Source organism: Podarcis cretensis (genome assembly GCF_951804945.1).
Source record: "Podarcis cretensis genome assembly, chromosome: 12".
In the NCBI taxonomy this organism is placed as follows: Eukaryota; Metazoa; Chordata; class Lepidosauria; order Squamata; family Lacertidae; genus Podarcis; species Podarcis cretensis.
In genome coordinates this window covers 28,177,367-28,190,072 of record NC_137181.1, presented here as the reverse complement: position 1 = coordinate 28,190,072, position 12,706 = coordinate 28,177,367, and the positions used below count along the sequence as shown (strand labels likewise).

At 40.8% G+C, this 12,706-nt stretch overlaps 1 protein-coding gene across 3 annotated transcripts in view; it reads left to right on the top strand.

The window, feature by feature from the left end:
• Window positions 1-11,519, top strand: part of CALCR (calcitonin receptor) — a 151,955-nt gene extending 140,436 nt beyond the window's left edge. For all 3 annotated transcript variants that reach the window (XM_079948452.1, XM_079948453.1, XM_079948451.1), the window contains one exon: window positions 5,827-11,519. In XM_079948452.1, coding sequence (XP_079804578.1) covers window positions 5,827-6,048 — 222 coding nt within the window. In that variant the 3' untranslated portion in view covers window positions 6,049-11,519. The remainder of the gene's footprint in view (window positions 1-5,826) is intronic.
• The last annotated feature ends 1,187 nt before the right edge of the window (window positions 11,520-12,706 follow it).

The window sequence follows — 12,706 nt, the reverse complement described above, 5'->3', positions numbered from 1 at the left end:
TATATAAAAAACCCCAATGTATCTCTATAAAACCCAATATATTCTCTGACCAATATAAAAACCCAATATATTCTCTGACCCAAAAAGAAACATGACCCGCATGAAGTCTGCCCATAATTTCTCACCTCTAAGGGAAGGGGGAAACAATGTGCAAACTTTTTCCTGCTGACTTAGAAATCACATGGTTTTATCTCCCACCCCAAATTTGGATCCGCTCAGTTTTAAGCACAAAATTGATGAGTGTGTTCTTATTGAGCAAATTGCTTACTTGAAATGTGTCTCTTCTACTGATTACTTCATCACTTAAGGCCATCTTTAGATGTACATTGCGTTTTCCCAATATGCAGATATATGGGCAGGCATTTGTCTGTCTCAGGAGACAATGAAGTCAAACTGTTGCAGGGTTGCAGCACCTGCTGCGGCTGTAGAGACTGATACGGGAGAGACATGTTTTGTTGCAGCTGGGGCAAATAAAGGTGTCTGGTGTGCTGCTACAAATGCACCACATAACGGTGGTGCAGATATAACAGTAGCATCAACCTACTGATATTTTTCTGAGTCTAGATACTGAACTTAACATTACACTATAGTTTCATAATAATCTGTGGTTTCTCTTATTGGAAGTGCTGAGAGTTGAGATGTTACATGTCTTATGACCTGAGGTCAAGGCCAGGATCCAGGAACCACAGACTTCACATCCCAGTTTTACTAAGAACTCACTGTGTAGCATTTGGAAACCTCATCTACATAGGCTCCAGAGGTACAGGCACTGCTAATTTTGCTGGAATCTGTGCTTCATGCTACTACTTCCTAAGCAAATAGAACTATCCCGTATTTTTTCCAGGGAGCTTTCAGCTATCGAATTGGCCTAAAGCAAACTGAGTTTGAGGGCAAAAAGTATAAACCAGAAAGAGATATGTCAACTTCCTCACCTTCCCCATTTTTTAGTTGCACAAGAAGTTGTTTTACATCGTGTCACCCCACTGACCCATCTAGTTCAGTATTGTCTACACTGATTGGCAGAAGCTCCCTCTGTCTTCAGAATGGGGTCACTGTCAGCCCTACCAGGAGATGCTCAGGATTAGACCTGGGACCTTCTGTATGCAGAGTATAGGCTGTACCACAGAGCTATGGTCCTTCCCCAATAACAATATAAGAGCCCTGATGGATCAGGCATAAAGTTCATCTTATCCTGTATTCAATTAGATGCCACTAGAAAACTCCCAAAGAGGGCATTAAAGGCAATTGCCTGATGTTGCCCCCCATCCTGGCAACTGGTTTTCAGTGACATGGAAGTCCTATTTTGCTACCACAGCTATTAGTCATTTGATAGACCTGCATGAAGTCTCTTTAGTCTCTTTTAAAAGTTAGGCCGCTACCTAAGCTAGTGGCAATCCCCACATCTTGTAGCAGCAGAAAACTCCCAAAGTTAATTCCTGCCAGTTATTCTTGTCCCCGTGAGCTGGCATCTTAGTGCCAGTAGTGCTTGCTTGGACTGGCTATTTAGCTTAGTCAGTTTTCCCCCAAAGCAATTCACGAAGTGGGGCAGAGCTGCTACCCTCACTTTCCAGCACGTGGGTAATTGTTGCCTACTGAGAAGGAAAGAGGTGAGGCAGCAGGGAGGCTGGCACGGTGCAAACACTGGCAGGAATGCTGGGTTCGTTTTGCCCATGCATTTGCACCACACTGCCCTCGTACCTGAACTCCTGACCATCTGCCACCTCATTGTGCTTCCTGCCCTCTGCTTCCTCAGCTAGGCTGCTGCCCTCACATGAACTGGAGGATGTCATATGATTCCACCACTAGTCTGTAGGTCCCTGGGGAAGCATCACATAGGAAAAGTCTTAGGCCAACCCTGGTTGAGTGATAATCTAGTTTCTGTGTTCATTTTGCAGGAAAACACAGTTGATTTTTTCAGCACACTTTCAGAGAACCTGGAAGAATTCTGGTTTCCTCTCCCAAAATTTTGATGTTGTGCCTTAGATTCAGTGCAACCAGTTAGCTTAAAGCTTGGGAGCCGCAGCTCTCCATTCCTTCCCGTGAAATTGTCCAGCTAGCCCTTGCCAGGTGCATAGAGATCAAAGTTTTATTTTCTGGTATGGCTCAGGAAAGGAATTAATAATAGTGCAAGAGGAGCTCAGTTTCTCAGTGATTTATTGCTTATTACTGGACTGTTTGCATGAAGGCAGAATCAGGTGAAACTGATCCAAAATAAATGGTTTCAAAAACAATGTTCCATATCTGCGTTTGGAACAAGTGATTCAGCCTTATTTATTCACAAATGTTCAGTACCAGAAAAGCTTTGTCTAGAACACTGAAAGAATAGCTCTATTTCATGTCTTATAAGCCTAGCCGTGTCAGATGTAAGTCCGATGTAATTCAATAGGGCTTACTCCCAGGTAAGTGACATTAGGATTGGAGCTTTAATCAGTGGGAAAACATAATGTCATTTGTGTTCAGCCCTTGTCATGGAAGGTCTGAGGACATACCAATTAGGAAGCTAGGCGAGCACTGTATTGCCTCTCTTAAACAAGAACAGAACAGTAACTGGAAACTCATGATTCTACCCAACTAACTAAGTCCAGTGCCACCTAGTGTCTAAACTGTATGGTGGCGCTATCCACACAGCCCTCTAAGAGCATCAGTCTCACTGTTACTGAAAGGGGAATGTCTGTTGGCTGGCCGTCTCCTCTTTGTGAGATCAGTTTGAGAGGACCAGGCAAAAGTGAATGAATGCAAAATGACATTTATAATAAAAAATGGTGCCTGTACACCTGCTGCTACCATGTTGATGGTGTTTATGCAGCCTGCCTGCTTTGCATAGATAATATGTGTTTACAGAGACTGTGAGGAGGAGATAATAAATTACTGAAATTTTATTTCAGTAGTTTACTGGAATTTTTTTACTAGAACCTCAAGCTCCACCAACTGGAGTGTGGTACAAAATAGTGGATTGGGTTCTAACAAATTAACATATCTAGAAATAAGAAACAAGATGGCTCAAACAAAAATTTCATTTTTACAACATCCTAAGCCTTTCAGATATAAATTTGGATGTCTTCCTAGTTGTCCGCCCAAGCTTTTCAGCACCCTACTTTGGAGCAGGCTGGAGGCTTTTTGCTATTAGTACTGTTGTGAGCAAGAAATCTTTGCGGGTCTGTTGCAAATATTAATCTCCTAGCCGACTCTGGCTTATATGCACAGGGTTTTAAAAACTCTTGTTTATTAATATTAAGTCTGATCTTTTAGCACAAAGCTTTCCCAATTAGACCGCAGTCCCTTAGGGAGATTCAATTAGGCCAGCATATTTATAAATAACTGGTGCAGTGCGTCGTAGCTGAGAGAGTGAGCCATGATATAAGAAGCCCCCTAGGCGGACAGGCAAATTCTCCATTCCTTTGCTTCACCTCTTCCCCTACAATCAAGGGATTATGACACTCTCTTTCCATGTATACTGTAAGAAATCCAGAGATAATGTGTGTGAAACATTTTGAATATTCAGAAGTATTATAAACAGTAGGGTTGTGTCTATGTAGAGTAGATTCACTGAAATTAATAGGTTAGTCAAGGTAATCAATTTCAGTGGGTCTCCTCTGAGTAGGACCAATGCCGGATAAAACCTGACAGCTACAATCCTATACATATATACCTAGACATAAGTCCCTTCTATGGCATTTGCTTTTCAATAGACATGAGTAGGATTGCATCATATTGTTATCCCTCTGCCAGTTCATTCAGAACAGATGTATACTATAAACAATGCCTTCCTGGGGTGAGGAGGGTGAAACTAATGGGAGGCTGTGATCCCCCATCAGGAGGCCATTCTGGAGCTACTTTTTCTTCAAAATACAATTGCCTAAGCCTGATTTTTAAAAAGGGCTTATAGTAACATACAGTCAGATTCCAGTTGTGTTAGGTAGGGCTTTCTAATAGTAACACTGTTGGGTAGGTAGCCTTATGCACCGCACTGCTCATTTGTCTATCAGTCATGTTCTTTGGCATTAATTTCCACCATGAAAAATCCAGCCAGCAAATTACATTACATTTACATTTCTCTCACACACTTTTCCTCCAAAGAACTCAAGGTGGTCTCTTCCATTCCTCATTTTATCCCCACACAATCATCACGTGAGGGAGGTTAGGCTGAGAGACTAGCCCAGTGAGTTTTGCAGTCAAGTAGGCATAAACCTTGGGTCTCCCAAGTCCCTAATAACACCACACTGGCTTTCTAGTGTTCATGGTCTGTTTGGGGGGAAATAAGCTAATGCCTTCCATAATCAAGAATTGTGCATTAATGAGACAGAATGAATAGAGAGATGATTTGTGAATCTTAAACAAAATGCGTGGTGTTTGGGGGAACAGCCATTATTCAGCAACACGCTTTGAAATCTGCATATGAACCACTTTGAACAGATGGAAATTAGGATCTCTTTCATATTGCTCAGTCTCTGCCCTTTCAACATTCTTCAAATACTTCATTTTGTATTTGAATAGCAAATGGCTAGACTCAGAATATATTTTCAAATATTGCAGGGGGGGGAATCTATTAACAATGCTAACAAAGTGGCGTTGGTAATGCTTGTTGTATCCACAGCCTTTAAGAATCAAGAAATGAAGAATAAACAGCTGAACAAATGCCTTTCAGCTTTGCTGCATTACTAGTTTTAGATTCAATGCTTTAAAATTTCTATTCAGTTTAATTTTCAAAACATAACTTTCTTTTTTCTTTTTTACTTCCTGACTGGACCAAAACAATCCTTATGCATATGTCTCCTTTTGCATTGTGGCTTTTGTTGATAACCAGCAACATGGTTGGCTACCTGTTGTTCTTTTCTGGACTTTAGCAGCTTAATCTGGGAAAACCATTTGTTCTGCATCCACATTATTTACATTGCAATTATTTGCTCAGAAGTAAGCCCCATTGTGTTTGGTGGGGCTTACATCCAGACAGATCTGCATAGGATTGCAGCCTTCAAACCTTTTGCTGGGTTTCATTTTAAAATAAATTGTTTTCTTTTTAAGAAAAAGAAAGATTCTAGCTTCATGGTTGCATCATGAAAATTAATATTAAATTCTTTTTTGAGGGGGCCTTAGGCAAAAGGAACTTCAGAAAAGGTTCATACTGTCAAAACTTATTTAACTAAGGAATAGCAAACCTCTTATGAGACAACATTCTTGTCAATGTCATTTTATGTTCTCCACAACTGACTGGGCCAACATCCAGTACATTATGGGGGGGGGGATGGTGATGACCATAAAAACATATCACTCAAGTCTACCTGTGGCAGCCTCAGTGCACATCCAAAGAACTCAAGAGTGCTGGGCCTCTGCCCATGAATGCCAAAAGCTGATGCCAGACCTGATCTTCAGCAGCAAGATCCCCATTTATGAAAAGCTAAGCTCATTTAATCCTTTTTTAAAAGCATGCACTGCGAGTATATGGTTTACTGTAGAATATATACAGTGGACTGGATCCAGAAAGCCCCATGCATGAATGGGAGGGATTTCTGCTCACACATAAGGTGGGTTGTCAACTGTCCCTTCTGCCACTCCCAGTACCCCTTCCCACATCATTCTGGAGGGTCCCCTGCCTAACAGGAGCGTTAGCACTTGCACTTGCACGCCAGTTCTTTGGATCTCACCTAATGTATTAAGCCTTCCAAGATTTCACCATCACCTTTTGCAGTTATACCCCCAATGAAAGTAGCCACCATACCAGCTGGTTTTTTAGAGGGAAGGCAAGATTTATCAGCCACTGTGTTAGAATCAAATCAGATTATCCCCTTCTATTGCACTAGCCTAAACTCTATTGTCTTATATCTGCAGGTCCAAGGAGCTTTGAAGAGGCAATGGATGCAGTATAAGACCCAGTGGGGTCAAAGACGGCGAGAACATTGTTCTACGCGATCTACCTCCTACACAGCCACTTCCATCACGGAGGTTCCAATTTATCCGTACCACCACGACTCCAACAGTGAACAGTTTAATGGAAAGTATATAGAAGACTCTGAACTTGTTGCATTAAAATCTGGAGAGACGTCTGCTTAGCTTACGAATGAAAGACTTCTTATTTATACAAGGAGGAGAAGACTTCAAGGCGACTGCAAAAGTGTGCTCAGTCAGGTGCATATACAAGCAACTGGTGGCAACAGCTCGAGTCTGAAAGAAACAAATGTGGCAGATGGCTCCAGTACTCTTAAAGGCCAATAGGTCCAAGGCTAGAGCTAGCCAGTGAGAAGCATGGAATTTCACTACTTTTCAGAACTTGACCATATGAAATGAAGGATACACTAATAAAAACAACAAACATCCATTAGCTGTCCCATGACAACCTGGGAGATGCCATTGTTTCTATACATGGATCTTTGTTCTCCAAGCTGAGCTAAAAGCGTATAGGAGATGGTTAACAGCTATTACATTAGATACTTGCTTTTTACACTCAACCTTGGAACCACAAACATGAACTATTTCTCAGCATCCTGGAAAGATTTTGATCTTTGAATTTAAGTAAAAAAAAATCTTAAAGATTTTTTGCATTTAGAGCAAAACAATAGGAATCATTCCGTTATATTTAAATCCTCACTGTCTCAAGAGGATTTCATGCAGTATTATTCTGACATCAAGCACAGTCAGAAATGAAGGTAAAATATTTATTGTGCCACAAGCATTCAAAAAGTCTAGCTTGCCTAAGAAACAGACAGTTCTGTCAGAGTATAATGAGCGGACCCAAGAGACTTTGTTCAGCATTCCATATACTGGTTGCTTGATATTAATCATTTATTGGGAAATTGTCAGCCATATTTTTCAGTCCAGCAGATATAGGGAACAATTTTTCTCTACAAATAAACTGTGAAATGTACTTCAAAATTAGTTTTTTTTTTCCTTTTTAAAATTGATACTTCTGAGCTTCTGAATACTTACAATTTTACAGTTGCTTCTAAATATTCATCATTTATTTTGCTAATGAAGTCATAACTCTTAAGGATAAGGAATACATAGGTACTTAAACTTTTGGACCCCATTTATACCTATTGCACATGCCAGTTCAATGTGGCTTCTAAACACACACACGTATTCAAATGAAAGAACCATATTGGAGGGGGAAGAATTTAGTGGGTTGTCCAATTTCTGCATTTCTTTTCCTGTGGACTAACAAATGCAAAAGTCAGAGGTTCTACAAACACATCCCATCTCTCCCTCCAGCATCAGATAAGCAAGAGGCATTATTACAGTTAAAGGACCCATTCAAGCCAGTCAAAAGCATTTCAGTCCCAGTAAATTTTGTCATACATTCATGTTCAAAGCACTTCCCATAAAAAACCAAAATCTGAATTATTGAGATAACTGGATCCATAAAATAAGTAATATCATTATTATATTAACACTTGATTTAGCATATACCAACATTTAAGTGATTATCAAGGTCAGATAAGAATACCCACCTTCACATCCAAAAGTAGTCCCGAAGCTGATGACCTTAATACCTAGTAACTGCTCCCCTCCCCAAACACATTACAGTGGTACCTCAGGGTGTGAATGGGATCCGTTCCGGAGCCCCATTCGCATCCTGAAGCGAACGCAACCCGTGGCTGCGCGTCTGTGCGTGCGTGGGTCATGATTCACCACTTCCGCGCATGCGTGTGACGTCATTTTTGAGTGTCTGCGCATGCACGAGTGGCAAAACCCAGAAGTAACGCATTCCGTTACTTCCGGGTCACCGCGGAGCACAACCCAAAAGCGCTCAACCTGAAGCATATTGAACCCGAGGTATGACTGTATTAAATTACTCAAACAAAATAGCAAGAAAGCTCCCCTCAGAGTTCTTCAGGAAGCAATTCCTTTATGCAGACTTTGGAGGGTTGGGCAAGGTAGGTGGGAACATGTGTTCCCCATGATGGCCAACACCAGAGTCTCTTTCCCCTCACAATTTGAAGCAACACTCTTATGAGGAGAGCAAGAAACAGGAGTCCAGCCTGGAGAAGGGGCGTGTTCTGGGAAGGGTCCCAGGGACCAGCTAGAAAGGCTGGCTAATCCCATCCATTAGCCTTGGCGTTTTAGCATTGTTATATCTACTTAAGCCTAACATTACACTCATTGTCCTAAAGAGAACACGAGGTAGTTGTATTGCTCCTGAGTGTTTGATGAGAGAGTATTACTGATTATTTTTCAGTATTCAGCAAATGGCCCAAATCTCTCAGGCAACTTTAAAGGTAAATTCTATTCACAAGGAAGTGTTTTGAGGGTTCTAAAACTGTTTTGTGGCTCTAAGTCAGCCTCTTCTCCTGCACTGCAGGAGGTTGGACTAGAGGACCCTTAGGAGCCCTTCCAACTCTACAATTCTATGACTCTTCAACCTGATGTTTTGGACTACAACTCCCATCACCCCTGACCATTGGCCATAAGCTTCTACACACAGGAAGGGAGTAGAGGCTCCTCCAGCCCATGTGGAACATTTTGCACAGCCCTCCCACATAATCCCATTTAACGTGTGCGGTGCAAAGTGTACTGATAGGCATTAGATTGCCAAATGTTAATCAAGTGATAGGAGGGTATTATAAGTTGTCTCATTTCTGTGATCTACAGTGAATAGAACTGCAGTGAACAGAACAATACCAGGCCATGATGAACCGACTTGAACAAAAATTCACAGAAACATTTCTGCATATTGTAAATTTGTGGTCATAACACTATGCAGACTGTGTCCTGAACAGCTGAAAGTGTGCAATTTGTTAGACTACACCTTTTCTCTGAAGAGAGTAATGAAGAAAAGGGAGATTGTGCAGAGGTTTTGAGGTAAAAGAAACCAGATAATCCATCCAATGTTATTGAAATCCCATTTATTTCAAAAAAAGTCATTTAGGTATATCCATAACAATGGAATCTATATATGATTGGTAATGTCAACTCCTCTATGTTCAATAGTACTTACGCCTAGGTAAATGTGTATAGGATTGCAGTCTAAGTCTCCTTCCATAGAAATCAGTGAGATTTTAAAATGTGTAACTTTGGTTCGATCGTGGCCATAAAGTATGTTCCATCTGGTGTCATAGTTTCTCTCCAGTAAATTATCAACCAATTGTACATGCAAAGTATATAATAAACTATATGCTTGCATTTTAAAAATTTATTCTTGCCTTGGCACTAGAATTGTTAGATTGAGATACTGGTGACCAGAATATATCAGATCTACAAAGATTCAAGTCACTGAGGTTGAAATTCAATTTAGTGGCTGCCTTGGTGAAGAAAATATAGCCTGTCAGATTCATTAAATGCATAATTACATCATACATCACAGAATGGGACCAGATTTGCTTGAGCTGCATCAAATAATAGGAAGTGTTTTTTTGTTTTGTTTTTTACCAACAAGATCATCTTCTTAAACTTTATTCCTAACTTCGCTAGGATGTAGTGAACAAAACCGAGAAACAGTTTTAAAAATCAGATCACCTTTACTGGGAATGTTATACTTCTGATCCCTTTTATCCTTGTTGAGATTTAGCATATCGGTACAGTAGTTATATAACTTTTCTTAGTGCAAAAAAATGGGCTATTGAAACAGAAATGTACATAACGCATAAAAGTCCTGAAACCTGTAACATACTTATCTGTACAGAATTATTCACACAGTGTATTATATCATTGGGAATTTATTATATTGCCTTGTTTTTGTATGGAACAATGTTCAGCTTTGTGATTCATCAGCTCATTCTACTCATTGAACTTTGTTCATATTATGAAAGATACTTCTGAAGATCATTATTATTTTTTGTACAATAGATCTGTTCTATATCAAAAGTTACTTCTGAAGGTTACCATCGCCAAAACTCTTCATCTTATAAGCCTTTAATGCTGGGTGCAGTCTTGTAGACTATACATTAAGATGACATACCTCATGCTTACATAATATGTTCTTTATTATCAATGTATCATACTGCATTAGGGTGCCCTGGGACCCTAGGTCATAAAGTTAATGGTAATAACACTGAGAATGTGCAAAATAAACTCAATTGGGAAGGACAATAGACCTACACCAAAGAGGTTGGTCAGGTTTGCACTGTTGGAACACCAAATCTCAATAGTTCAGTCATGGACACCAGTAGGATCTGAACTCTTGTATAACTGGAGTGCTCATTTAAATGCTGTCAAATTAAGCTTTGCACCATAGTGCACAAATACACAATTGCTTATATTGTAAGATAAGCAAACATAAGGAAGTTTAGAAAATGAAAGTATTCCGTCCCTTCCTTTCTTTGCAGTCACTTTCAAACACAAATACACATGGATCAGAGTCCCTGCTGGACAATGTGTGGGTGCCCTAGCTCACCCCAGCTAAGAAAGGCATTTGCCTGATAGTTAAGTCTTTATTGACAAAAGCACTTACAACAATTCCTTCTGCGTGCGCGCACACACACACACACACACACACACATTCCAGCCACTAGGCAGTTGTCCCTCACATCTGTGCCCCACGAAGCAATTGCAGCAACAGTGAGAGTTCACCCCTCTGCCTGCTTATATAATAATGCAGGCTTCCTCAGACTCGGCCCTCCAGATGTTTTGAAACTACAATTCCCACCATCCCTGTCCACTGGTCCTGCTAGCTAGGGATCATGGGAGCTGTAGGCCAAAAACATCTGGAGGACCAAGTCTGAGGAAGCCTGTACTAGTGGGTTGCACACTCACAACCTGAGATCTCCTGCATGGAAGTTGCCTGCATGGTGGAGGAAGGTGGGGAATCTATTGACCCTTCTGTCACCAGAACAGCTGCTTCTTCCACCACATCCTGCGCACCTTCCTTCTTCTCAAGACTGCCCTGACTCTTCCCCAACTCCTGCCTTGTGGGCAGCACCAAACCTTATAAATTACTGGTGCCCTCTCCTGGGTCTCTCCTTTAGCCCCCTACTTCAACAACACAGTATTCGGAGCCCTAACAGTGGGATGGAAGATTTGCCTTAAATCAGACTTAGGATCCAAGACAAAGTTCACAGAAGAAGAGTTTCCTGTCCCCACCCCATCCTATGTTGTTCAGGAAGAATGTCCCCTGATTCTGTTGTGAGACTTTTGCAGAGGTGGGGAAATGGGGGTCAACTCCTTCCATATGTTTCCTTAAGTTTATTTATCTTAGAGTCCAAGCCACTGTGTACAATGTGGGGATATTGCTGAAAAGGGGAATCCCATAAATACATTCTATCTCCCATATTCGCTCCTCCTTTTATTGGCCAATCCTGTGGCAAAGAGCCTGAAATATGGGGACTGAAAATCGAAAGAATAGCTGTATCCTATACTGCAACTCTTCTGTGAGGAAAGGTTGCAACATTTGGAACTTCTATTTTTGAGAAAAGGTGAGGAAGAGGTGGCATGGTAGAAGTTTATAAAATCATCTTTTATCAGGATTTTTATTGTAATTTTTTTTTTCAGAATTCAAAAATAGCTACCAAATACAAAGTTGTCTAATGCATAAAATGCAGTGGAAAGGGTGGGCATTCTTGGTGAGACAAATAAACAGAATAAAAAATGCATTCCTTTTTTCTTTCTTTTTTTGAGGCCCTGTATAACATTTCTGCAATGAGCACCTGCTAAGCAAAAAAGATACATTGGGCATATTCTACAGTCATTTATAAACCAAGAGCATAATGAAATATGTATTCACACAAAAAGGATATAGATGTTAATTGGGTGTCTCTGGGCTCCGAGTTAGTTGTACATCATGTCAATATTGCAAGAGCAAAGGATTTTATAACCTTAGTATTGAGCAGGCTGATAAAATACATCTGCACTGCATAAAACAATACATTTCCAAGGTTACTGAGCTTGAGAAGCTGACATTCAGTCTGTTAAAATTAATTATAATAATGTTCCTTTTGTTTATATAAACCAGGGTTTTTTATTCTTATTAATTAACTGCTCTACTTTTATCCTGTCAAAATGTTGGTAGCTTTGTACAATGGGAAATGTTAATTGCTGACAGTTAAATTTGCTGCTCCATTGCATTAGCAGCGTATTCAAATTATGTAATTGAACTAATCCATCAGACATACTAAGGCAGGTGCCTCAGGTGCCAGGTGCCAGAGCTGAGAGTGGCAACAAGATTTTGGAGGGAAGAGTTTTGTGCCACACTGCCTGCCCTACATCCCCTAAGCGAGCCTTCAAGTGTTGTGAAGGACTCCTTCCTATCACCAGTGCTGACATCCAGTTTGAAGAGCACCATCTTGTTTTTCACAAAATATCTTGAATGGCTGGAGAACCTCCATCACTACCCACTGACAAAACAAAGTGTCCTGTAAGAAGAGCCCTGTAGAGGGATAAGGCCAAGGCTCCATCTAGTCCCTAGTCTGACTAGTCAGGTGCTTCTGATAATCATGAAGTCATGAGGTCACAAAGTCAACCATTGCTGCTCCTCCATTTTGTGCTATAAGAAGCCCGCTGTTACAGCCATCTTGTGTTATGCCACTGACACACACACACACACACACACACGAATGCATTTCAGGAGAAGCAGCCAACACTTTAAAGAGGAGGACTACTGCCCTCTGCTAGCTGCGAACACACCATCTTCTATTGGAACCAAGGTTTCAAAATGGTCAGGCAGCCTCTCAAAGTACAGCAATATCCCCACCTTGCAAGGTTGGCCTCCAACTCAGGGAGGGTAAACAGAATGGCAACAAGAGAGTAGAGCTAACATACTCATCCCCACTTCCAACCCCAC